Genomic DNA, 27151 nt, shown 5'->3' on the forward strand with positions numbered 1-27151 from the left:
TGGCGGTTCCCTCACTGCGAGAAGCCAAGTTACAGGGAACCAGGCAGAGGGCCTTCTCGGTGGTGGCGCCCGCCCTATGGAACGCCCTCCCATCAGATGTCGAAGCGATAAACAATTACCTGACATTCAGAAGACATCTGAAGGCAGCCCTGTTCAGGGAAGTTTTTAATATGTGACATTTTAGTGTATTTTTCATCTTTGTTGGAAGCTGCCCAGAGTGGCTGGGGAAACCCAGCCAGATGGGCGGGGTACAAATAATAAATTATTATTATTATCTATAACTCAAGAGTCACCAGCTGTGATGGTTGGGGGATGATAGGAGTTGTAGTCCCAAACATCTGAGGCGGAGGCCTGCTTGTGCCATTTATCACATAACCCTGGCTCTCGTGGCCTTCCCACGTGGCTGGGGAAACCCAGCCAGATGGGCGGGGTACAAATAATAAAATTCTTCTTCTTCTTCCCCAACTTTCATTCTCACTTTAACCATTTAAGCCTCAACTTTTTGCCTGTTCCCCTCAGAGAACTACAACTCCCAGAGTGGTCCAGCCACCCATCCCTTTTCGCAGGGAACTCTGGGAAATGTAGTTGTGCGCCCTTGGCAAACTACAGCTCCCAGAATTCTTGGGGAGGGCAGCCATAATATAATCTTGCTTTAAATGTATGAGGTGGCCCAGATTACATCCTCTGCAATGCTGGATTCATTCCATGCTTGCTAAACCGCTTGTTTTTGCTCTCCTTCGCATTCCTCGATCCGCTTTGTAAACTGCTTCTTTGCCCTCCGCCCTTCAAAGTTTTGCACTTTGATAAGAAGCGGGCGTCTGTCAGCGATGCTCCGGTTGCCTCTCGTTGTGGGAAGGCGGCAGATAAATAAATCTGAATTCAACTCTCAAGCAACGGGCCCCTTCCCCAAAAACCTTCCACTACAAATCTCCACCAAGGTCAGCTGCAAGGAGGATGCTGGGTCCTAACGTTCCCATCGGGAGCAGACGCCGCCCGGTTTGACTTACGTGCACCGCCTCAAGTCCGGGTCGTCGACTTTGTCGCAGAGCTCCAGCCCGAGCTGGCAGCATTTGTTGGCCAGCGGCAGAAAGACTTCCCTGTCCATGACGCTGGCGAGGACGGCCAGAGTCTCTGCGGGGGAAGCAGAGGGCGGGGTGTGAGCAGCAGAGGCTTCTGGGAAATGGCGGTGTTCCCCACCTGCTCCGCATTCCCCCGTTAATAGCAATTCTAGCGATTTATACCCAACCCTGTGCCTGCTGACCATCGAGGCAGCGTTCGTGAGGAAAACTAAATTACCGAGCTATTCCAAGTGGGCGCTTTGACAGCTTTGCCATCTTGACTCTCAAGGCAGGCTTTGTTATTTTTAGCAGCTGTGTCGTAACAACCCGAAATTCAACCGGGAAGGCTTTCTGAAGGCAGCCCTGTTTAGGGAAGCTTTTAATGTTTAACAGAGCACTGTATTTTAATACTTTGTTGGAAGCCGCCCACAGTGGCTGGGGAGACCCAGCCAGATGGGCGGGGTATAAATAATTTTTATTATTATTATTATTATTATTATTATTATTATTATTATTATTATTTCCCCTTGGAAGGAAGCTCTGCCTGTTGAATTTCCGTATCACGTAGCTGCTTAAGAAACCCTGTTGAGGGCGATTTCAAACGCTCAGAGGAGACCTTAGAAACGAGCCAGCAAGTAAATGGAGCTTTAAAACGCCTCCTACTTGGCCAAAGAGAATGAGCACAGATTTGTAGAGTCGGAAGGGACCCCCAGGGATCATCGAGTCCAACCCCCGGCAACGAGGGAATCTTTCCCCTGAAGTGAAGCTCAAGCCCAAGCCCAAGCCTCGGGCTCTTTTGAATGAGCTAAACCTGCACAGAAACAGACCCTTGCTTGTTTTTCTTTCCCTTCATGATCCCTAAAGTCAGTTGGCTCAGAAGCCAGTCACGACGAGTTCAACAGGACCGCAAAGTGTGACCAGCTCAAAATGGCAACGGCAAACCTAGACAGCATCTTAAAAAGCAGAGACATCACCTTGCCGACAAAGGTCCGTATAGTTAAAGCTCTGGTTTTCCCAGTAGGGATGTATGGAAGTGAGAGCTGGACTATAAAGAAGGCTGATCGCCGAAGAATGGATGCTTTTGAATTCTGGTGCTGGAGGAGACTCTTGAGAGTCCCATGGACTGCAAGAAGATCCAACCTCTCCATTCTTAAGGAAATCAGCCCTGCGTGCTCACTGGAAGGACAGATCCTGAAGCTGAGGCTCCAAGACTTTGGCCACCTCATGAGAAGAGAAGACTCCCTGGGAAAGACCCTGATGTTGGGAAAGATGGAGGGCACAAGGAGAAGGGGACGGCAGAGGACGAGATGGTGGGACAGTGTTCTCGAAGCTACCAGTATGAGTTTGACCAAACTGCGAGAGGCAGTGGAAGACAGGAGTGCCTGGCGTGCTCTGGTCCAGGGGGGTCACGAAGAGTCGGACACGACTAAACGACGACGAAACAACAACAAACTTTGAAGAGAGAAGGGGGTAGGGGGGAAATCTCGCTTACCCACAGACTGGATCTGGACCGGCCTCAGATCCTCCCGGGTGGTGAGCAGGTACGCCGTCAGGTGATCCATGATCGCTTGGAAGTATGGCAAGAGGGATCCCCGGGCAGCCTGGGCTGGAAAGAGGAGGGTAAGCTTTGCGCCCAGGGAACGGACACAGAATTTCCAGGTCCTGCCAGATCTAGGCTGTGCTTGTGTGGCAAGGCGCCAACCCACTTAATTCTGATAGGAACCCAAAATACTCCTCTGGAAAAGCCAAGGCTGGCAACGGAACGGCCTGCACAAGAAGGTGGTGCAGCAGTGCGCAGACCTATCTTAAGAGAAGTTGATAATCCACGTGGATCCGTGCTTTTTAACCATGTTTTTGTGCCATTGCGGCCCACGAAACAGTGGACGCGTGATTTTTTTGGTGCAGGCTGTAGCCACGGACATGCTATGTGATCTGATGGTGAATTTGGGGTGACCCAATGTAAAAATCCTGAGGATCCATGGGCTTTTACCTCCCCCCTCCCAGGCAGCCTCCTTTATCGCTAGCATCCCTTATCTCCCTCCCGATCCCTTACCGATCAGCTGCTTCCTTTCAACACTCCCTTCCCTCTTGTTGGCCTTAGTGTCTTTTCCTTAGCAGGAGCAGTTTTTTGCTCCTCCTTTTCTTCTAATTTCTCTCATTATTGCTTTAGTCTTCCTGTCTCCTCTCCTTGCAAGTTCACTGTCTTTACCTCCCCCCTCCCAGGCAGCCTCCTTTATTGGTAGCATCCCTTATCTCGCTCCCGATCACTTGCCGATCAGTGGCTTTGTTTCAACACCCACTTCCTTCTTTTTTTAAAAAAAAAAAAAGCATAATCTGCTTTTTGCCCCTGGGCAATTCGGCTCCAGGGACCATGCATTCGCTCCATAAGAAGCACAGACATTTCCCCTTACGTTTTAGGAAGAAAAAAGTGTGTCTTATGGAGCAGAAAATACTGTAATTTGCCTACAAGAGACACATATAGCAAAAAAAATCAGAGAGTCCTAATAAATAAAAAATTAGGGATGGATTTTATCACTGCTGACGATACCAAAAAACGAGGTGTAGTCTTTTACATTAAACCAGCACTAGAGCCCAAATTGATTAGCAAAGACAAGAAAAGGGAGAATGTTAATAGTCCAAATTAAACTTCAGGGGGAGAATATGTATATGGTAGGAATTTATGCGCCTGGCGCATAGCTGTCAACTTACAGATTTGAAAATAAGGGACCAGCAGCCTCAAAAATAAGGGATCAGCAGCCAAAATAAGGGATTTTGGTCAACCAGCGGCCAAGCGAAGCCTCAAGCGGTGGTTCCCACAGCGCAGCAACCCGGCAAAGGGGATGCAGCAAGGGAAACCACCGTCCCCTCTCCACTGGGAAGCGCTGAGCAAAGGCGAGTCCCCAGGCAATGCGGCCGATTTGATCGGCACAAGGCATGCAAGCTCCACCCCCCGTCGTTCTTAGACTCCTTTTTGGGTGAGCAACGCAGCCAAGCAACACAGTTGGAGCCTCCCTCCTCCCTGGTCGGCAGGGAGGGAGGGAGAGGAGCTGCTTCCTTTGAAACCCGGGAAATTTAAGGGACATCATCAATAAGGGACGGCAGCGGGACACGGCGCTGGGATAAGGGACTGTCCCGCCAAATAAGGGACGGTTGCCAGCTATGGCCTGGCGCTCTCTCCATCACCTGCTCCTGCGACGATTAATTCTGCTCGCTACCTGGGCGGAACAGACATTTCCGCACCACCGCAGGCCTGGACAAATGGCGCCCGGGACTGCCCTTCCGACGAAGCTCAGGGTTTCATCTTCGTGAGCCCACTAGCAACCCCCTCCGTGCTCCTAAGGATCATTGGCTGGTGGTGGGTGCAGTGAATGGGCCATTATAATACAGTGTCTGATCCGTCTTCCCCCATTATAATACAGTGTCTGATCCGTCTTCTCCAAGATTCAAGGCCAAGGGTCCACCTCCAGGCGTGCGCATACCTATGGCCCCGATGGCGCTAACCGCCAGCTCCTTGACGCGGGGGCTGCCAGGGGAGCTCAAGGTGGTCAACATCCGCTCCATCAGGGCTGGGAGGTAGGGGGAGATCTTGCCTTCTGCAAGGAAGAAAAAAGGACCGATGAGAGAGAGAGAGAGAGAGAGAAATGGTGGAGGGGTGATAGGTGAACATAGAATCATAGAATTGTAATAATAATAATAATAATAATAATTTATTATTTGTACCCCGCCCATCTGGCTGGGTTTCCCCAGCCACTCTGGGCGGCTTCCAACAAAGATGAAAAATACACTAAAATGTCACATATTAAAAACTTCCCTGAACAGGGCTGCCTTCAGATGTCTTCTGAATGTCAGGTAGTTGTTTATCACTTTGACATCTGAAGGGAGGGCGTTCCACAGGGCGGGTGCCACTACCGAGAAGGCCCTCTGCCTGGTTCCCTGTAACTTGGCCTCTCGCAATGAGGGAACTGCCAGAAGGCCCTCGGAGCTGGACCTCAGTGTCCGTGCAGAACGATGGGGGTGGAGACGCTCCTTCAGATATACTGGACCGAGGCCGTTTAGGGCTTTAAAGGTCAGCACCAACACTTTGAATTGTGCTCGGAAACGTACTGGGAGCCAATGCAGGTCTTTCAAGACCGGTGTTATATGGTCTCAGCGGCCGCTCCCAGTCACCAGTCTAGCTGCCGCATTCTGGATTAGTTGTAGTTTCCGGGTCACCTTCAAAGGTAGCCCCACGTAGAGCGCATTGCAGCAGTCCAAGCGGGAGATAACCAGAGCATGCACCACTCTGGCGAGACAGTCTGTGGGCAGATAGGGTCTCAGCCTACGTACCAGATGGCGCTGGTAAACAGCTGCCCTGGATACAGATTTGACCTGTGCCTCCATGGACAGCTGTGAGTCCAAAATGACTCCCAGGCTGCGCACCTGGTCCTTCAGGGGCACAGTTACCCCATTCAGGACCAGGGAATCCTCCACACCTGCCCGCCTCCTGTCCCCCAAAAACAGTACTTCTGTCTTGTCAGGATTCAACCTCACTCCACGAATGAAAAACGATGAAATGAAACGCGATACAATCAAAAGGGTCTGTTCCAAACGGCAGAGATTAATTCATCAATTAAGCTGGCCTGGAAGATCTTCCCTGCATTGGCAGGGCCAGCTGTGGTCACTCAGAGCCGATCAAAATAAAACAAGGCCACATCCGTTTAAAAACACCCTTTTAAACAGCCCTGGTTCCACCCCTCAAAGAATCCTGGGAACTGTAGTTCGTTGAGGGTCCCAAGAGCTGTTTGGAGATTCCCTGCCCCACAATTCCCCTCACAGAACTACAATTCCCAGAGTGCTCTGGGACGAGGGAGTGATCATTAAACCCCCCTGGGAATTGTAGTTCTCGAGGGGAATGGGGGCCTTCCCTTAGCGCCCTTGACAAACTACAGCTCCCAGAATTCTTTGGGGGAAGCTGTGACTGTTTAAAGTGGCACGACAGTGCTTTAAATGCAAGGGGCGAACGTGGCCTAAGCTATGGGCTCTGCATGCTCAGGGTTCAGGGCGGGAACGGGACGAGGGTGGGAGAAGCCAGCCCAACCGGTCAGGAATCCTCACCCAGGTTCTCCACAAAGTTCTCCAGGGCGTAGTAAGCTTTGGCCATGTGACTTGTGTGGGCCAACTGGACGCCTTCCAAGTAGCGCAGAAGAAGAGGCATGATGTCATCCGAGTAACGGGCGATGTCGGGCTTGGGGGAGAGAGACAGGAGTGGAAACACAGAGGGAAAAGTTGCTCCTCCCCCCCCCCCCCTTTAAAGACACACTCTGGTTCTCTCAGTAACCTGACAATTTTTCCTTTAAAACTGGGGGGGTGTTAGTTTTTGTTTGTACATCTCCAGCCAATCTGAATACGCTGATAAACTTCCGTTTGGAGTAAAGACGTAACTACTGCAAAAAGCAGAGCACATTCAGCCTAGTTCAGGAACAGAGCAAAACATGTCTGCTTCCCTTCGTCTCCAGCGAAACAGCAGTATAGCTAAAGCAACATACAATGGAAGTTCCCAGCAGACTGTGCTGGAAGTAAACAGGCATGTGATGCACAACAGTCATGCCTGACCCTTTTAAGGCAGAATGGAACTATATCCTAACAGGCCAAGGGAGACTGGTGTGGCCCTGCTTGCCCTGAGCTCCTCCAATCCCGGCCCCCTACCAGTGATCCCCGAACGTGACTCACCTGCAGGTTCTCAGAGAACTGGCCCAGGGCAAAAAGGGCCGCATTACGCACCACCTGGCTCTCGTCCGACAGCGCCCGGCATACCACTTGCAGCATGGGCTGGAGGTGCCTGCAAGGGGACGGTTAGTGCAAGGTTAGTATTGGTTTGCTCAAGTGTCAGCTGAAATCTGCCTTGAAGCTCAAATACAGTGGTACCTCGGGTTAAGAACTTAATTCGTTCTGGAGGTCTGTTCTTAACCAGAAACTGTTCTTAACCTGAAGTACCACTTTAGCTAATGGGGCCTCCCACTGCTGCCGCCGCGCTGCCGGAGCACGATTTCTGTTCTCATCCTGAAGTAAAGTTCTTAACCCAAGGTACTATTTCTGGGTTAGCAGAGTCTGTAACCTGAAGCGTATGTAACCTGAGGTACCACTGTACACACACACACACACACACACACACACAGAGAGAGAGAGAGAGAGAGAGAGAGAGAGAGAGATGGGAGTGTCAGGAATTCAGCCTACACCTGAGTAGGACCCTGGCAGAGGCACATGCCCAACTGGCATGTTCTCTCCCTCCTGGTCGATCGTTCGGGAGTTTCAAAAGCTTTATTCAGCCCGAACATCACAGAGACCGATGCCAACTGACACTGGCACACTTATAGTTTGCACATCATGCGCGTGACAGACCTCAGCATTTTGGCTAATCTACTTTATTTACATATAAACACACACGGAGCACTGCAACATGGCTCCCTCTCTCTCTGGCACCAGACAGCAAAGAGAGAAAAAAACCAAAGGACAATAGTCCCACTTCTCGGAACACAGTAGCACAAACATCCTGTTTCCATCACTTCCCACTTTGTGGAGTCAAAACATATACTGTCATGTGATAGACAAAAATCCCATGACTGCAATCACGGAGAAGGAACTCTAACAGGGAGATTCAGTCCAGATTCAGACAGAACAGCATTAGCACAGGGCAGGCTATCTGCATTTCAGAGGAAGAGTGAGAGGAAGCTTAAATCCCCATCACACGATTCCCTCCCCCCAAAGAATCCTGGGAACTGTAGTTTGTTCACAGTGGCAGTGAGTTCCACAGTTTAGCTGTGCACTGTGTAAAGAAGTACTTTCTTGTGAACCGTTGCATATGTACCGTTCTTTCATATGGGGTGGACCTGTAAAAGGGTAAAAGAGTATTGGGAAATGATTTATAATGAATTGGGGGGGGGGGACATTTAAAAGTACTTTCCCCAAAAACCCCAGAGTCCTTTTTGTTAGGGATCAGACAGAAATTCCCAGGCATCAAAAAACATATATTTATGTATGCCACTACTGTGGCCCGTGTTTTGTTAGCCCCAAAATGGAAAATGAGTGAGATCCCAGCTAAAGAAGAATGGCAACTTAAATTGATGGAATATGAGCAGCTTGCAGACTTAACATATAGAATAAGAGAACAAGAAGAACATACATTTAAAGAAGATTGGAAAACATTTATTGAATATATGGGGGGGAATTGTGTACACTTGAAAACGTTGGCAGCATTAAGATAAATTCAACAGTGTAAATAGGTTTTGAGGGATGTAATAATGGAATACTGAATGGTTTAGTTTATATGAAATATGCAGAGATTTATGGGCAGAATCTGAGACCAGGGAGAAGAGTCGATGGAGGAAGATTGGAAAAAAATTAAAGTATATTTACAGAAATATTGCAAAATTAATGAATGTTAGAAGAATATTGGAATGAAGTTATATGGTTTTAGCAGAAGTGTTATTAAGAATTATATGAATATTAATTGTTAATGTGTTAAAGTGGAAAATTTAAAGTTAAATTGTGTTAGGACAAATTATAGAACAAAAATTGAAGAAGAGGGAAAGGATTTGTTGAATTAGCAAATTTGAACTAGAATACAAAAAAGGGAGGTGCGAGGAAGTCGAGGAAATAAGCAAATGAAAGATACAGATATGAAATTTGGATGTGTGTTTAAATGTTTTTGTCTTGTTCATGTTGTATGGTTGTATTGCATTTTTTTTATTGTTGACGTATTGTTTGTTGAATCTATGTATTGTTTTTTTCTTTATTGTCTCTTTTTTCATAACTATAAAATATTTAATAAATATTATTTAAAAAAAATATATGCAGAGATTTATGATATGCAATATGAACCGTAGAAAGAGAAGAAGGCAAGTCACTGATATTTTAAGGATGTTTAAATGAATATTCTAAACTGTAAAACAGAAAATTTAATAAAAAATTATTTATATATAAAAAAGTACTTTCGTTTAAATGCCTGTCCTGATAAGCCCCCAACATTCAGTTTTGCTTGGGGGCCCAGCGTGTTACGAGAGAGGGAGAAAAACATCCCTCCTTTCCCGCTCTCTCTCTGTATGCCACGTGTACCGTATTTTTCGCTCCATAAGGTGCACCTGACCTTAAGACGCACCTAGTTTTCAGAGGACGAAAATGGGGGAAATATTCTGAATCAAATGTTGTACTAAACTATTTAATAAACTACTGCTATACAGTGGTGCCTCGCAAGACAAAATTAATTCGTTCCGCGAGTTTTTTCGTTGAGCGAGTTTTTTCGTCTTGCGAAGCACCACTGCATTTAAACACTAACAACGGCGGGGACGGGCGGGGAGAAGCAGGACAGCTGCCGCAGCCGGTACCTCGGACTCACCCGTGCGTTGTGGCCACCGCGCGACGCGGCTGCTGGAGGGCGGTGGGGCTCAGGAGCGCGACTCCGGCTGCAGCGCTGGCTGCTGGCGGCAACGGCTCTCTGAGGGGAGCGCGCGAGGGGGGTGGGCAGCGGCGCGAGGCAGCCGGAAGGTCGGCTGTCAGCCGGAAGGTGGGAGGGAGCCGGAGGAGCGGGGAAGCGAGCGTGCGTGTGTGCAGTGACCGTCGCCATGACACGAGAGGCAGGGCTGTTTCGTCTAGCGAAGCAAGCCCTTAGGAAAATCCGTCTTGCGAAGCACCTCAGAAAACGAAAAACCCTTTCGTCTAGCGAGTTTTTCATCTTCCGAGGCATTCGTCTTGCGGGGTACCACTGTATCACAGTGAGACTGAGAGGGACAGGAGCTGTATGTTTGTTTAGTGTGCACGCTCAAGGAGCCAGCGGATCAGCTGAGACGCGGGGGGATTTGCGTAATTTTTCCCTCTCCCTCATCCCCTGCCCTCCAGTCCCCAGCAGCCTTCCTATTTTACCTCCTGACTTTCACTGCGTTCGTGGCTCTGAGCTCGAGGTTGGGTTTTTTTGCTGCTGGTTGCTTAAATTTTATCCTTCCCGATCCAACCCCTCCTATGCCCTGCCGTCCCTCTGCAGCCTCATTGCTCTGTTTAGGGAGCGCACGGAGCTTTGCTAGCTGAGGCTGCTCCACCTGTTGCTGGCTACGCACTGCTTTTAAAAGCGCCTGGACCAAAACAAACTGGGCCAAAACAAACAAGATGAACTTTAACAGGGAGAAATGTAAAGTATTGCACTTGGGCAAAAAAAATGAGAGGCACAAATACAAGATGGGTGACACCTGGCTTGAGAGCAGTACATGTGAAAAGGATCTAGGAGTCTTGGTTGACCACAAACTTGACATGAACCAACAGTGTGACGCGGCAGCTAAAAAAGCCAATGCAATTCTGGGCTGCATCAATAGGAGTATAGCATCTAGATCAAGGGAAGTAATAGTGCCACTGTATTCTGCTCTGGTCAGACCTCACCTGGAGTATTGTGTCCAGTTCTGGGCACCACAGTTCAAGAAGGACACTGACAAACTAGAACGTGTACAGAGGAGGGCAACCAAAATGGTCAAAGGCCTGGAAACGATGCCTTATGAGGAATGGCTAAGGGAGCTGGGCAAGTTTAGCCTGGAGAAGAGGAGGTTAAGGGGTGATATGATAGCCATGTTCAAATATATAAAAGGATGTCACCTAGAGGAGGGAGAAAGGTTGTTTTCTGCTGCTCCAGAGAAGCGGACACGGAGCAATGGATCCAAACTACAAGAAAGAAGATTCCACCTAAACATTAGGAAGAACTTCCTGACAGTAAGAGCTGTTCGACAGTGGAATTTGCTGCCACGGAGTGTGGTGGAGTCTCCTTCTTTGGAGGTCTTTAAGCAGAGGCTTGACAACCATATGTCAGGAGTGCTCTGATGGTGTTTCCTGCTTAGCAGGAGATTGGACTCGATGGCCTTTGTGGTCTCTTCCAACTCTATGATTCTATGATTCTATGCTGGCTTTGAATCGCCTGCCTCCTCCCGGCTCGCTGTAAAGCAAGCAAAGGGAGAACCGCGCAAAGCGGGACTGAAGCCCTATAAGTGGCTCTCGCTTTGCTTGACTGACGGGAGCCATGGCTCCGGTCCAGTGCATTCGCTCCATAAGACGCACAGGCATTTCCCCTTTGTTTTTAGAGGGGGAAAAGTGCATCTTATGGAGCGAAAAACACAGTAATTTTCACAGATCTCTCTATCCCATCTCCTTTAACACGCCTTTTCTCTAAACCGAAAACCCCAACAGTTGAGAGGGAACAGCAAAACGAAACCAGCAGGAGCCTCAGCGGCGAGGCACCCCCCAAAAATGTCACCCCGCAGTACGTACTTGTGTCGGATGTGATCCCCACAGCCCTCAGCCAGGACTGCCAAGCACATCAGGCCAGCTTTGCGGTGATAAGGGTTCGTGCTGAGAAGCGCCGGCTCCATCAGAGGTGTCTGGGGAGGGGGAAGATGGGAGTTTTTAAAATATCGCCTCAAAATTCTGCCCTTTTTATTTCCAATTCCTCTCTCTATATACATATATTATTAGCAAAAACATACATAACAAACAAAAAGAAAAAGCATACATGAAAAAGAAAAGGGAAAAAAATAAAGATAAAGTCATTTTACAACAGGCCTAGGCAAACTCGGCCCTCCAGATGTTTTCGGACTACAACTCCCATCATCCCTAGCTAACAGGACCGGTGGTCAGGTATGATGGGAATTGTAGTCTCAAAACATCTGGAGGGCGTGTTTGCCTATCTCCGTCTTACAATAATTGTCCGTATACTGACCTAGATCTTGACTTATGTATAATGAAATTATTAAGAAATCTTAGGATTTATACAATGCAATATCTAAGAAAAGAAGAATAAAAAAAGGGGGGGGGAATCACGGCTAAGTCAAAATAACAGCCTGGACAATATAAATACCTATCTATTGATAAGTAGTACTTAATATAGTTCAAACCAATGTTGGTGTTACTTATACATTATAATTTTTGTTTTGGGTTGAATCCTTTTTCAATTTATTGCGTTGTTGACTTCCTTCCACCTCATTACGGTTTCAGTTCGAGTATTCCTATTTTTTTACCCTGTATTTGATTAATTATCCTCATCTTGGAATGAAGAGAAAATATTTTACCATCTGCGAAATTACTCAAAACACAGCCAAGCCTTGTTGTAGGAACCGTGTTTTCCGATTCCGCTCTTAACGTTGCCAGGAACAACTCACCAGCTGGGGGAAGAGCTTCTCCGGGGGAAGGTGTAATGCCAGCATGTCCACCACCTGTTCAGAGGAGAGACAGGGACAACGTGAGAAGAGGGGGGTGCTGGGAAAGAAAGGAGGGCAAGGGGTGACCCCAATAGGGGTCTCTCCTGAGAGGGCAAGGAAGGACCAGCCTCAGGAGGGAGAAGCCCGAGGCATGCTGGGAGGCCAGAGCGAGCCCAGGGAATTCTGGGATTGAACGTGGAAGAGGCATGCCGCCCACTGAAGGGAGAAGCCCGAGGCATGCTGGGAGGCTAGTGAGCCCAGGGAATTCTGGGATTGAACGTGGAAGAGACACGCCGCCCACTGAAGGGAGAAGCCCGAGGCATGCTGGGACTTGGTCTGAAACCAAGAGGCACGTCCTTGTCAAAGAGAAGGTAAAGGTAAAGGGACCCCTGACCATTAGGTCCAGTAGCGGACGACTCTGGGGTTGCGGCGCTCATCTCGCTTTATTGGCCGAGGGAGCCGGCGTACAGCTTCTGGGTCATGTGGCCAGAAAGACTAAGCCACTTCTGGCCAACCAGAGCAGCGCATGGAAATGCCATTTACCTTCCCGCCGGAGTGGTACCTATTTATCTACTTGCACTTTGACGTGCTTTTCAACTGCTACGTTGGCAGGAGCAGGGACCGAGCAAAGGGGGCTCACCTCGTTGCAGGGCTTCGAACCGCCGACCTTCTGATCGGCAAGCCCTAGGCTCTGTGGTTTAACCCACAGCGCCACCCGCGTCAAAGCTGGCAGCAAATCGCATCGTCAAAGTTGGAGTTTGTTAGTACAGTGGTTCCTTGGTTCTCGAACGGCTTGGCTCCCGAACAAATCAGCTCCCGAATGCCGCAAACCCGGAAGGGTTCCAGTTTGCTAACGTTTTTCGGAAGCCGCACGTCCGACACGGCTTCCGCTTGAGTGCAGGAAGCTCCCGCAGCCGATCGGAAGCTGCGCCTTGGTTTTTGGACAGTTCCAAGAGTCAAACGGACTCCTGGAACAGATTAAGTTTGAGAACCAAGGTACCAGTGTGCAAACATAAATCTTTGCAGAACAGGCTGAGTGTCAGGCCCAATGGGCAGAGCAGCACACTCCCAGGAGGTATGGCCTCACGAATCCGTTGCCAAGACGGAAAATCCCCGCCTTCCCACACCCATCTTAAGTGCCCTCCTCTCTGGTGCTTTTTCCAAGCAATCTGAGACTATGGCCTGCCCCTGCCCTGCCCATTTCAGCTCTCTTCTGGCTCTGGGAGACCAGCAGAGAGACCAGCTTGCTGCAGCAGGAGAGGGAGACATCTATGGCTCTTCACCAGCCTGTTCCATCTCTGCCTCTTGGCCTCCCTTCCTCTCCTGCTTCAGCTTCTACCTCTGATTCTGCACTTCTTTCTGCCACAGACTCCCCCAGCTCACTAAGCCCTGTCGCCTCTTCGGTTTCCAACACCTCCTCTTCCCAGTCTGCTCCCTCTTCTCTCTACGACCACGCATTGTCGTCCCACCACGGCTCCCCGGGCTCTGAGCCTTCTTCCCTCGGGGGTTCCCCAGCTGGTGACCCCCACCATCCTTCTGCATCCAACCAGGACACCTCAGCGGCAAAACAAGGCCAGACGGGGGTCCCAAGAGAGACAGGGAAGACTTATGCTCAGGGGGTAAGGCCAGGATCATGCTGGGACTGAAGAAGCCGTCACCCACGGAGGACCTGGGCTGCAAAGTGCTTGGGAGTCTGGACTTCGGCCCTGTCCTCGATGTCCTCCTCCGTCTGCTCGTCCTCCGCGTCCATCTGGCCCGGCGGCGGCTCTGCACTCATGATGGGGAAGAGGGCGTTCAGGATGGGAGAGAGGAGCTTGTGCTTCAGGATAGCCTGGGCAGAGAGGAGGAAGGAGGGTTTTCGGTTTTTTTCTCTCCTTCCAATAAAGTACAGCAGAGAAGTTGTCCAAATATAAACAGTTAACCTATTAAACCTCACAATCATTTCATAATTATCGGTCTGTGTATTTCTAATGGAATAACCAAATCAGTCATTTTTGATGTAGCTGTAAAAGCTACTCTGAAAACTTATTATTCCAAAAAGGAAACATTCACCTGGTTGTAAATACAGTGGTGCCTCGCAAGACGAAAAGAATCCGTTCCGTGAGTCTCTTCGTCTAGCGGTTTTTTCGTCTTGCGAAGCAACCCCATTAGCGGATTAGCGGATTAGCGCTATTAGCGGTTTAGCGGCTATTAGTGGCTATTAAAGGCTTAAGGGATTAGCGGATTAGCTGCTAAAAGGCTATTAGCAGCTTAGTGCCTTAGAAAAAGGGGGTGGGGAGCGAAAAAAAATCACAGGAACTCGCAAGACATTTTCATCTTGCGAAGCAAGCCCATAGGAAATTCGTTTTGCGAAGCACCTCCAAAACGGAAAACCCTTTCGTCTAGCGGGTTTTCCGTCTTGCAAGGCATTCGTCTTGCGGGGCACCACTGTACCATAAGACACACTTTCCCCCTCCTAAAAAGTAAGGGGAAATGTGTGTGTGTGTCTTATGGAGTGAATGCAGATGGGAGGCAGGCGGGAAAAGCCCACAAGAGCTGCATACACGCTCCGCGCGGCTCTTGCAGGCTTTTCCCCGAGGAGGGAGAAGGACAGCCCGTCACTCACAGGCTGTCCTTATCCCACCTCCTAGAAAAGCCCGCAAGAGCCGCACTCCCTTTAAAGAGCGTGCTGCTCTTGGCTGGCTTTTGCAGGAGGTGGGGGAAGGGACAGAGGGCAGCTTAGCTGCGCGCAGCCTCTTCCTGGCATGGGGGGCCTTCCTCTTGCTGCCTGGAAAGGCTTTGGCGGCTATCCCAGAAGCCAGAACAGCAAGAGGCTATCCCAGAAGCCGGATCCCTCTTGCTATTCTGGCTTCTGGGATTCAGAATACTTTTTTTCTTGTTTTCCTCCTCCAAAAACAAGGTGCGTCTTATCGTCTGGTGCGTCTTATGGAGCGAAAAATACGGTATTAAGAAGATACGGCAGGAATGAGCCTTCCTGTAAAAATAATAATGATTTAAATCAAGTCTTACTGGCGAGTGATTTAAATCAAATCCACCCTGGCCGGAAGCAGGACTGAGCCCATGGACCAGCTGTGGGTGGGACTGTTAAGATATTTCCGTTCCACCTTAAAAGGGAGCAGGATGTTTGTGTCACAGCCTGAGTATTTCCTGTTTCACAGGATGTTTATGTTGTGTCTTTGCTTTCGTTTCTCTCTCTCTCTGCCGGAACATTGAAGCAGGCAGTCATGTTTTTCCTTTGTTCTGATCAACGCAGAAATAAACTTGTAAATAATGCTCTCCTGAGTGCATCTTTCGCCGTGCATTATCTGCTGATAAGAGCGTGCATCGGCTCTGGAATGTGGCAAGCTATTTCTGGAGCTCGTGTCGCTAATTGCTGATACTGCGTGTCTACGGGAGATCAATGGACGTCCGGAGACGACGTGGAGTCATGATGGACTTTGTCTCCCTGGCAGTATCCCAACACCCTCCTGTCAATCGCCCAGTATCGCCATGACGCCAGGGGATTGACAGGGTGCCAGTCCCGCCCACCGCAGGGTCAGGGCGCAGGCAAAGATCTGCTGGAAAAGTCCCCCCGCACGGGTGGGGAAGGGGAGCAGGCAGCACAGGAAGAGTCGCCCCGCTCTTTCGCTCGCACTGACCTTGCTCTTGAGTTTGATGAGGAAGCTGATGCAGGATAAAGCCTTCACACGGAGGTTGTCGCCCAGTGATGGGTTGGAGGCCACCTGGGAGCGAGGAAAGAGATTTGGGTCCACGTTCCGAAGCTCAGTTCCGGCTCCAACCTGAAGGGGGAGCCAGAGCGCAGGGGAGGAAGGGGAGCCGGACCAGGAGCACCCGCCCACTGACCTCCAGGCAGAAGCCAACGACCGCCGAGAGATGCTGCACGATGATGGACACTTCGGTCTCCATGAGCTCGTCGAAAACCTCCATCACTTCGCCAGCGTGGGTCTAAAAAGATTGGGGAGTCATTGATAACTTGAGGATTTAAAATGAGTACAGTGGTGCCTCGCAAGACGAAATTAATCCGTTCCACGAGTCTCTTCGTCTTGCGGTTTTTTCGTCTTGTGAAGCACGGCTATTAGCGGCTTAGCGGCTATTAGCGGCTTAGCGGCTATTAACGGCTTAGCGGCTTTAAGAAAAAGGAAACAAACCCGCAAGAACTCGCAAGATGAAACGTCTTGCGAAGCAAGCCCATAGGGAAATTCATCTTGCGGAACGACTCAAAAAACGGAAAACCCTTTCGTCTAGCGAGTTTTTCGTCTTGCGAGGCATTCGTCTTGCGGGGTACCACTGTATTTTAAATTGTAAATAGAAAATAAAAATTATATACAAAAAAATAAAAATGAAAAGGTTGCGGAGCGAGGAGAAACAAAGAAATAAGAGAGCTATCGAACGCCAAATGGACACACGGAGGCCACAAGGCCTGACATCTCGTTGTTTCAAAATGTATTGCACTTTATGGCCGCAACCTGAGGATGACGGGCAGGTAAGAAACAAGCAAGCAAACAAACAATTTTGGTACACAGCTCATATGTACAAGACGAGCTCAGCTGCCTTACGCAGGGTCAGACCCCTGGGTCCAGGCAGTATCACAGTAGAAGAAGAAGAGGAGGAGGAAGAAGAAGAAATTATTTATACCCCGCCCACCCCACTCTGGGCGGCTCCCAACAGAATACTGAAAACACAAAACAGGGACGTTCAACTCGCACGAGTCTGCAATCTACTCACAGTACAGTCATACCTTGGGTTACAGACGCTTCAGGTTGCGTTTTTTTCAGGTTACGGACCCGCCGAAACCTGGAAGTACCGGAACGGGTTAATTCCGGGTTTTGGGGGTTGTGCATGCGCAGAAGCGCCGAATTGCAACCTGTGCATGCACAGACGTGCCGCTGCGGGTTGCAAATGTGCATCCCGCACGGATCACGTTCTCAACCCGAGCGTCCACTGTATAAAAAAACTGGCAATGATCTACCTGTTGTCGACGGACCAGAGTTGTTGAGCAGACTGGTGACTGGGAGTGGCTGCTGGGACCACATAACACCGGTCCTGAGAGATCTGCATTGGCTCCCAGTACGTTTCCGAGCACAATTAAAAGTGTTGGTGCTGACCTTGAAAGCCCTAAACGGCCTCAAAGGCCCAGTATATCTGAAGGAGCGTATCCACCCCCATTGTTCTGCCCGGACGCTGAGGTCCAGCGCCAAGGGCCTTCTGGCGGTTCCCTCATTGCGAGAAGCCAAGTTACAGGGAACCAGGCAGAGGGCCTTCTTGGTGGTGGCGCCCGCCCTGTGGAACGCCCTCCCTTCAAATGTGAAGGAAATAAGCAGCTATCCTATCTTTAAAAGACATCTGAAGGCAGCCCTGTTTAGGGAAGTTTTTAATATTTAATGCTTTATTGTTTTTAACACTTGATTGGGAGCCGCCCAGAGTGGCTGGGGAAACTCAGCCAGGTGGGCGGGGTACAAATAATATATTATTGTTATTATTGATGTTGTTGTTGTTGTTAGAAAGCCAAAAAGTTGTTGAGAAGTTGTAGGGAAGTTTTTAATATTTGATGTTTTATTGTGTTTTTATTATTCTTTTGGGAGCCGCTGAGAATATCTGGGGAAACCCAGCCAGGTGGGCGGGTACAAATAATAATCTCTGAAACACAGAGCAGCAAAGTGCATCTCTCTCTCTCTCTCTCTCTCTCTCACACACACACACACACACACACACACACAAAAAACACCCACCTCATTAACAGAGATCAGTTCCCGGATGGCTGCAATCACCTTGGGCATCATGGAAGTCATCAGATTCTGAGAGGGGAAGGAAGAGTAGGAGACAATCAAGAAACGAAACAGTGAATCCTTGTACAGCACACTGAAAAATAGCTAAAGAAATAGCAGCAGGCCTAATGATACATTGGCAATAGATATTGGTCATAATATAGACATGGAAGCATAGGAACGATTGTGGAATATGGATATCGAATTCACAGCATGTTATGGTCTAAGAGAAAATTATATGAAAATGATACATCAGTGGTATCTAACACCGAGTAAATTAGCAAAAATGTATAAATCAAAATCAAATAAGTGTTGGGAATGTAAAGAGAAAGAAGGTACTTTTTATCCTATGTGGCAGTCTTGTAGTAAGGTTAAAGCTTACTGGGAAATGATATATAATGAATTGGAAAGGGTGTTTAAAATAACATTTGTAAAAAAAAATCCAGAAGCTTTCCTTTGGGGAATTATAGGGACAGAACTACCAAAACTGTATAGAAGCTTATTCATGTATGCGACTACAGCGGCAAGAATGCCCCAAAATGGAACGAAGCAGAAGTCCCAGCAAAGGAAGAATGGATACAAAAACTTGTGGAATATACAGAAATGGTGAAACTTACTGGAAGAATAAGAAATCAAGACAACAAACTTTTTATAAAAGAATGGAAATGGTTTATTGAATATTTACAGATAAACTGCAAAAGAACATTGGCAGCATTATTGTAATAACCTGCAGTTTTATATATTATTGTAATAACCTGCAGTGTATGTATTTTAAGTAGATGAATAAATGAGCAATTTAAATGAATTAGGATATGCAGAAGATATTAAATATAAATTTAAGGAACCGCAGAAAGAGGGGGAAGGAAGTCGAGTTTTGAAATGTTAAAATGATCGTAAAATTAGTGAGATGGATAGTTCTGAAAAGCAGCGTTATTATTTTTTTAAAAAAAGAAGAAATAGCAAGGGACTCGCCATCTCGTCGGAGCCCAGCACGGGGACCATGGTGCTGAGGCTTCGCAGGGAGTAGTAAAGGGTGGCTGGCTGGTTGCGCTGGTTGAGCGTCTGGTGAAAGAGGCGCAGGAGTTCCTTGAAGTGCGGAGCGAACACCTCGGGATCCAGTTCTAGGGCAGAATGCAGAAGCAGCAATCCCACCTGCGGCCAGAAGGGGGTGCAAAAGTCCCTTTAGGGCTTATTACTGTATTTACTCAAGTCTCATGCGCCATCGAATCTAATGCGCGACTCCGTTTTCAGAACCTTGAATCCACCCCCCAAAAGTATTTGCTGGTGAATGCAAATGTGCCGGTGAACCTAATGCGCACCTTAATTTTTGCATAATTTTTTTTGGGGGGGAAGGTGCGCGTTAGATTCAAGTAAATACGGTATTATTATTTTAAGGAAATCTGAGAGCCGCTAAAAAAGGTAAAAGTACCCCTGACCATTAGGTCCAGTTGTGGCCGACTCTGGGGTCGCGGTGCTCATCTTGCTTTATTGGCTGAGGGAGCCGGCGTATAGCTTCCGGGTCATGTGGCCAGCATGACTAAGCCGCTTCTGGCAAACCAGAGCAGCGCACAGAAACACCGTTTACCTTCCCGCTGGAGCGGTACCTATGTATCTACTTGCACTTTGACGTGCTTTCGAACTGCTAGGTTGGCAGGAGCAGGGACTGAGCAATGGGAGCTCACCCTGTCGCGGGGATTCGAACTGCCGACCTTCAGATCGGCAAGTCCTAGGCTCTGTGGTTTAACCCACAGCGCCACCCGCATTCCCTGAGAGCCGCTAGATATGCCTAAATTCTACGGTGGGTTTTTTCCGCTGAAAAGATACTTGATTCTTATTATTTTTACTACATTTTCATAGCTATCCAGTAACAGAAGCATTCCAAGCAGTTCGCAGGGGGGAAAAGACACAAAGAACATTAAATTTAAAAAAACATGAAACAATAAAGTATATATTTTATTTTAAATGCCATTTTTTAAAAAACCACTAAATCTGTGCCAATGTTTTCCCCATAGTCCAAACCTATTTCTAGTCATCTATCTACATCCACACTCACATACATATACATGCAACCTGTTTTTAATGTTTCCTTTTATAGGTTTTCCTAATCGATATTCTAGACTGTATTCTGTAAAGCGCTTAAGAGACCTCTTGCATTTGACCAAGCGGCACCCAAATTTTGTTAAATAAACCAGCGTAAAGAGGGACGCGGGTGGCGCTGTGGGTAAAAGCCTCAGCGCCTAGGGCTTGCCGATCAATAGGTCGGCAGTTCGAATCCCCGCGGCGGGGTGCGCTCCCGCTGTTCGGTCCCAGCGCCTGCCAACCTAGCAGTTCGAAAGCACCCCTGGGTGCAAGTAGATAAATAGGGACCGCTTACTAGCGGGAAGGTAAACGGCGTTTCCGTGTGCGGCTCTGGCTCGCCAGAGCAGCGATGTCACACTGGCCACGTGACCCGGAAGTGTCTCCGGACAGCGCTGGCCCCCGACCTCTTGAGTGAGATGGGCGCGCAACCCTAGAGTCTGTCAAGACTGGCCCGTACGGGCAGGGGTACCTTTACCTTTACCTTTAGAGAGGTTAGCAGAGCGCAACCTGCCTACAAGCCACGGCTGTCTCCGCCAGGTCCAAACCGCAGCTGGGGGACCAAGCTGCGAGAAGGGAAGCAAGACCCCTTGAAACCCCCCCCCCCGTACCTTGCACTGGGTGGGGTCCTGCGAGCGTGCCCCCCGCTGGATGAGCTGGAGCATCTGCGGCCATTTCTCCAGCTTCTCGTTCTTCAGAATGACGGCAGCCAGCTGGGCCAGACCTAGAGAGACCTTATGGCTAGAAAAGAAGATATTGGGGGGGGGGGCACAGAGAAGAGAGGCTGAGAATGCAGCAGCCACACTGGTGACTGGGAGCGGCCGCCGAGACCACATAACACCGGTCCTGAAAGACCTACATTGGCTCCCAGTACGTTTCTGAGCAAAATTCAAAGTGTTGGTGCTGCTGACCTTGAAAGCCCTATACGGCCTCAGTGGCCCAGTTTACCTGAAGGAGCGTCTCCACCCCATCATTCTGCCCGGACCCTGACGTCCAGCGCCGAGGGCCTTCTGGTGGTTCCCTCACTGCATGAAGCGAAGTTACAGGGAACCAGGCAGAGGGCCTTCTTGGTAGTGGCACCCGCCCTGTGGAATGCCCTCCCACCAGATGTCAAAGAGAAAAACAACCACCAGACTTTTAGAAGACATCTAGAAGGCAGCCCTGTTTAGAGAAGCTTTTAATGTTTAACAGACTATTGTATTTTAATATTTTGTTGGAAGCCGCCCAGAGTGGCTGGGGAATAAATAATAAATTATAATTAGAATAATTATTATACTATATATGAACACTCACTCTGTTTCCTTCTGCAGGGTGGACAGCACCAGCGTCTTTAGCCTGGAATAGAGAAGATTTCAGGGTCAGGGTTAAATTTTAGCTTGGGAATGGGGGTGAGTTGTGAACCAGGAGCTGCTCCAAGTCAACCCCACACCCCTCTTTCCCTTCTACACTCCCCAGAATACCTTCCTCATCCAGACTTACATGTCCTGGTCGGACGCACTGATCTTCCGCCAGTGTTTGGTTAGGCGCCTTCTCACCAACACAGCGGCAAACTGCCGGATCTGGGGGTGGAGGAGACAAGAGGCAAATGTGAAAGGCCAGAGGGGACACAGGAGGCAGGGTGGTGTGGTGTGCAGACTGGCTCGCCCCCAAGAGCCGCGCTCCCTTTAAAGAGCTGAGTGTGGGGGCTTTTCTGCGAGGTGGGAGAAGGGACTGACGGGCTGTCCTTCTCCCTCCCCGGGGAAAAGCCCCCAAGAGCCGCACACACGCTCTTTAAATATAATTTTTATTCAGTTTACAAATAAAACAAATTCATACAAATCATACAATTTTTAAAAACCATTCTCTCATTTTTTTACTTCCCTCTACTTGGCTGGTACTCCTTCCCTTCTCAATTTTCCACACATTTCTTAATTCTCATCTACTTTGTAAGTTAAGTCTAATTTCACTCCAAATTTAATCATTTTTACAAAGCTTCATTAAAGGTTACAAGCGTTATTTGTTTTTCACTTAGATTATGCATATATTCTGAAAATTTTTCCCATTCTTCAGTGAATCTCTGATCTCCTCGATTCCTGATTCTTCCTGTCATTCTATCCAGTTCCACACACACACACTCTTTAAAGGGAGCGCTGAGCAGAGTCTCCCGCTTGCATTCGCTCCATAAGACGCACACACATTTCCCCTTACTTTTTAGGAGGGGAAAAGTGCGTCTTATGGAGCAAAAAATACGGTGCTTAACCTGTGGCCTTCCGGGTGTTGTTGGACTCCCATGACCCCCAGCCAGCACACCCAATGGTGGGGAGTTTGTAGTCCACGAAGGAACCCCTAGATTCCCCATCCCTGGGCTAAGCCCTGCAGGGTCTTACCTGAGGATTCTGAGAGCTGGACATCACCTGGCAGAGGTGAGACAGTGCCAAAGGATGCTTCAGGGCCTCTTTCAACTGGGCTGTGGCCTGAGGAGGAAGAATGACAGAGTCGGAAGGGATCCCGGAGGGTCATCTAGTCCAACCCGCTGCAAAATCCTGCCCGCCGCCGCCCCTGGGGGACTCGAACCACCAAAGTTCTGGTCAACAGCCAGATGCACTGACCTATTGTCACAACCCAAAGCTTCAGTTCAGTCACTGCAGAGTATAGCCGCGCCGTTTTCTCTTTTCATATATATCTAATTTTTATTACATTTTCAGTTTTACAATTTAGAATACTGCTTTAAACATCCTTAAGATATCGATTAGTTCCTTTCTTCTCTTTCCATGGTTCATTTTGCATATCACAAATCCCTGCATATTTTACATAAGCTAAGCCATTCAGTATTCCATGATTACATCCATCAAAACTTAATTGACACTGCTGAGTTTATCTTAATGCTGCCAACATTTTCAAGTTTACACAGTTATTTCCCATATATCCTGTGAACCGGCCTGAGACCTCCGGCTGTAGGGCGGTATATAAATTTAATAAATAAGTAATAATATATTCAATAAACGTTTTCCAATCTTCTCTAAACATATGTTCTTGTGCTCTTATTTTATATGTTAAGTCCGCAAGCTGAGCATATTCCATCAGATTAAGTTACTATTCTTCTTTAGTTGGTACCTCGCTTGTTTTACATTTTTGGGCTAACAAAACATGGAGCGCAGTAGTGGCATAAATACATAAATAACCATGCCATATTATTTCTCATGCAGCATGGGTTTCTGCTATACCCAGAGGGACAGGATGCCCTAAACTGGTCCTAAAACCTATTTTTGTTTTACTTTTATTTATTTATTTTTAAAAAATCAATGCCTTCCATGCAAAGGAATTTGTATTTCACAAGAGCTCCGAAGGGGCAGCTGCTGTGATTTGCCATTTTACAAATAGCATGACTGAGGTAGCCAGTCACTGGCAACTCCTGAGTCCATAGACAAGGAGCGGTTTCAGATCTAGGGGTCCTAAGGTAAGGCTAGTAAAGGTAAAGGGACCCCTGACCATTAGGTCCAGTCGTGGCTGACTCTGGGGTTGCGGCGCTCATCTCGCTTTACTGGCCGAGGGAGCCGGTGTACAGCTTCCAGGTCATGTGGCCAGCATGACTAAGCCGCTTCTGGCGAACCAGAGCAGCGCACGGAAACGCCGTTTACCTTCCCGCCGGAGTGGTACCTATTTATCTACTTGCACTTTGACGTGCTTTCGAACTGCTAGGTTGGCAGGAGCAGGGACTGAGCAACGGGAGCTCACTCCTTCGCGGGGATTTGAACTGGCGACCTTCTGATCGGCAAGTCCTAGGCTCTGTGGTTTAAGCCACAGAGCCACCCACGTCCCGTAAGGTAAGGCTACCGACCAGCAAAATTTCTTCCAAAAGAGTGGGGAAAAATTATGTCATATATAGGAAAGATAGGATGAAATAGTGAAACCAGTAAAATTGGAAATAAACCTCATAATGGGAAAGATTAAGAAAAGTGATGAAAATAATAAGAAAATAATGAAAATAATAAGAAGCAAAATATGTAAGGAGATTAATATAACTAACAGTAGTTGTAAATAAATACAGATAGACAACAAGAATTGTATAAACAGAAGGATTTATTTGTTTATGGATATACTACGGACAAATATGGAAAATGAACAACAATATACAAAATGGATGAAAATAATGCGATAAAATTATGTGTGATATAAAAAAACCAGAAGATGGAAGGAGGGAAGTCCGCGCTTAGGAGCACGTATAAATGTAAAATGCAACGCATTATGTGTATGTGGAGTATGTAACCGGAAAACTAATAAAGATTATTTGGAGGGGGGGAAATTCCCCCTGCCTATTATACTAACTGACTTGGAGAAGGAGAATTGGGTTATCCTGTGAGGCCCCCCCCAATAAGACCAGTCTCTATTTCAGACGCCTCTCTCAGAACAATTAAACTGCAGGAAGTTGCATGTAGGGAGATCAAGGACAGATAAAATAAAATCCTTCTTTGCACAGTGAATCGTTAAACAGTGGAACTCCCTCCCACAAGACAAGAGGCAGTCATGGCCCCCAACTTGGATGGATTTAAAAGAGGATGAGGCAAATTCACAGGAGAAGGGCTACATAGCCACAGTGGCTATGCTCTGCTGGCACAGTCAGAGTCAGCAAGGCTTCTTTGCTGGAAACCGCAGGAGAAGAGAGGTGTCTTGCATTCAAATCCCGCTTGCGGGTTTAAGGCATGCAAGTTGGCCATTTTGAGAACGGGATGCTGGACTCGATGGGCCACTGGCCAGTAGAGCCATTACAGTGGTACCTCTGGATATCACAGAACTTTCTTTATGTATGCTACAACAGCAGCAAGAATACTCATCGCGAAGTATTGGAAGACACAAGAACTACCCACTCTGGAAGAATGGCAGATGAAGGTGGTGGACTATATGGAATTGGCGGAAATGGCTGGCAGAATCAGAGACCAGAGAGAAGAGTCGGTGGAAGAAGATTGGAAGAAATTTAAAGACTATGTAAAGAAATACTGCAAAATTAATGAATGTTAGAATGATGTTGGATCGAGGCTAAGGGGTTTTTAGTAATAATGTCATGAAGGAATATGCAAAAACGGATTGTTAACAGGTGAAAATTTAAAGTTATAATATATTAAGATCAAAGTTAAGGATAAAGGTAAAGAGGGAAAGGATTTGCTGAATAAATAAATTGAACTGGAATACAAAGAGGGGAGGTGTGGGGAGGTCCGGGAAACAAGCAAATGCAAGATAAGTTATGAAAGATTGAACTGTTTTTAATTGTTTTTTATTTCTGTATTTTTCTTTTTTCTCTTTTTTTCTTTGTAATGCTTTGAAAACCTTAATAAAATATTTTATATATATATATATATATATTTGCTTTCGTAGATTTTCACGGGTACAGGAATGCAGGTTTTGGTGTCCTCGGGTGTCTTCCCGTGTAAAAGTTGGGGTGTCTAGGCGACGTTTCGACGAGGTCTCACTCGTCATCTTCAGGCTGGTGCTTTCGGCTTCTTGTTACTGGAACAGAGCAGGATCTCAGTGTTTGAGTTCCTATAAATACTGTTGAGGAGGTGTGGTGTATAGCCTCCAATGTTCTGGGCAGAGAGGAGGTTCCCAGGCTAGTGTGCCTTTTCTTCTTTTGTTCCTTAATTACTTGAGGGATATCTTGAGTGATTTCTTGAGTGATTTCCTGAATCTCACTTAGGTGGGTCATTAGGTGTGGATTAGTTGCTAAAGCCTTCGTGTCTTGAACTCTTGAACTTTGTGAAGAGTTTTTCTGAGAAGATGGCTGTACTGCACTTGGTTGTGCTCTGGCTTGGCTTCGTGTATAGGGGCGAGCTGTGGTTTTGTGGCCTGTGCCAGCCAGATCTGTGTAGGGATTGCAGGGGGGTGCAGCATCCGGAGGTGCCACCCTGGTTTGGCTACTGGATGGTGTCTGTAATTTATCTGTGGAGAGGGTCTGGGTTTGGGTCTGGTGTGGTTGATTGGTGATGGCGTTCTGTGTGCCTCTGGATCTGGTGTCAGATTTTGTGGGGAGGGCTAATTTCCAGATGTCTGGCAAGCGGGATGTGTCGTCACGCTTGTTCATGTTGTGAGGGTGTTTCTCTATCTCGATGGCTTCCATGATTATTCTCTTGTGGTGATGTTCCATGTTAAAGAGCAATTTGGAATCTGCAAAATTAATTTCGTGTCCTGTTTCTTTCATGTGTTGGAAAAGAGAGGAAGTTTTTTCTTCTTTTTTGACGGCATTCTTGTGTTCTGCGATCCGTGCATTTATTCGTCTGTTTGTTTGTCCAATGTACGTGGCTGGGCAGACTTTGCAGGGTATTTCATAGACCCCTTGGTTTTCCAACTGAATTTTATCCTTGGGGTTTCTGAGGATATTGGCTATTTTTTGGTTGGTGCAAAAGGCTGTTTTGATATTGTGTTTATGGAGGATTTTGCTAATTTTATCTGTAGTGCCCTTGATATAAGGAAGGAGGGCTATGCCATTGTTTTCTTCTGTGTCTTGGTTTTTGGGGGGTGTTTCTTTTTGGATTAGCTTCGTAACCCTGTTTTGCTGGTATCCATTGGCAATTAACACATTTGAGAGATTCTGTAACTCAGTTGTCAAGTGGTCTTCGTCAGCCAGGCGTTTGGTTCTGGAGATGAGAGTCTTGGCTACGGAGTTTATTTGTGCAGGGTGGTGGTGTGATTGTGCATGTAAGTAGCGGTTGGTGTGTGTTTTTTTCCGGTAGATAGTGTGTCCCTAGCCAAGACTCTCATCTCCAGAACCAAACGCCTGGCTGACGAAGACCACTTGACAACTGAGTTACAGAATCTCTCAAATGTGTTAATTGCCAATGGATACCAGCAAAACAGGGTTACGAAGCTAATCCAAAAAGAAACACCCCCCAAAAACCAAGACACAGAAGAAAACAATGGCATAGCCCTCCTTCCTTATATCAAGGGCACTACAGATAAAATTAGCAAAATCCTCCATAAACACAATATCAAAACAGCCTTTTGCACCAACCAAAAAATAGCCAATATCCTCAGAAACCCCAAGGATAAAATTCAGTTGGAAAACCAAGGGGTCTATGAA

General features: G+C 47.6%; 2 protein-coding genes across 3 annotated transcripts in view; one reads left to right on the forward strand and one right to left on the reverse strand.

Moving 5' to 3' along the window:
• The window catches only part of GMPR2 (guanosine monophosphate reductase 2), a 269008-nt gene that overhangs the window by 148687 nt on the left and 93170 nt on the right, over positions 1–27151 (forward strand). The window lies entirely within an intron of this gene.
• The window catches only part of IPO4 (importin 4), a 54013-nt gene that overhangs the window by 24074 nt on the left and 2788 nt on the right, over positions 1–27151 (reverse strand). For both annotated transcript variants that reach the window (XM_083410103.1, XM_083410102.1), the window contains 16 exons: positions 22470–22556; positions 21583–21662; positions 21397–21438; positions 20715–20844; positions 19000–19179; positions 17992–18057; positions 16106–16207; positions 15901–15984; positions 13932–14093; positions 12224–12277; positions 11337–11446; positions 6768–6876; positions 6153–6282; positions 4538–4651; positions 2551–2664; positions 1008–1131 (listed from right to left, as the gene is read on the reverse strand). In XM_083410103.1, the coding sequence (XP_083266229.1) occupies positions 1008–1131; positions 2551–2664; positions 4538–4651; positions 6153–6282; positions 6768–6876; positions 11337–11446; positions 12224–12277; positions 13932–14093; positions 15901–15984; positions 16106–16207; positions 17992–18057; positions 19000–19179; positions 20715–20844; positions 21397–21438; positions 21583–21662; positions 22470–22556 (1688 nt within the window). The remainder of the gene's footprint in view (positions 1–1007; positions 1132–2550; positions 2665–4537; positions 4652–6152; positions 6283–6767; positions 6877–11336; positions 11447–12223; positions 12278–13931; positions 14094–15900; positions 15985–16105; positions 16208–17991; positions 18058–18999; positions 19180–20714; positions 20845–21396; positions 21439–21582; positions 21663–22469; positions 22557–27151) is intronic.

Source organism: Podarcis tiliguerta (genome assembly GCF_965153285.1).
Source record: "Podarcis tiliguerta genome assembly, chromosome: 13".
Classification (NCBI taxonomy): Eukaryota; Metazoa; Chordata; class Lepidosauria; order Squamata; family Lacertidae; genus Podarcis; species Podarcis tiliguerta.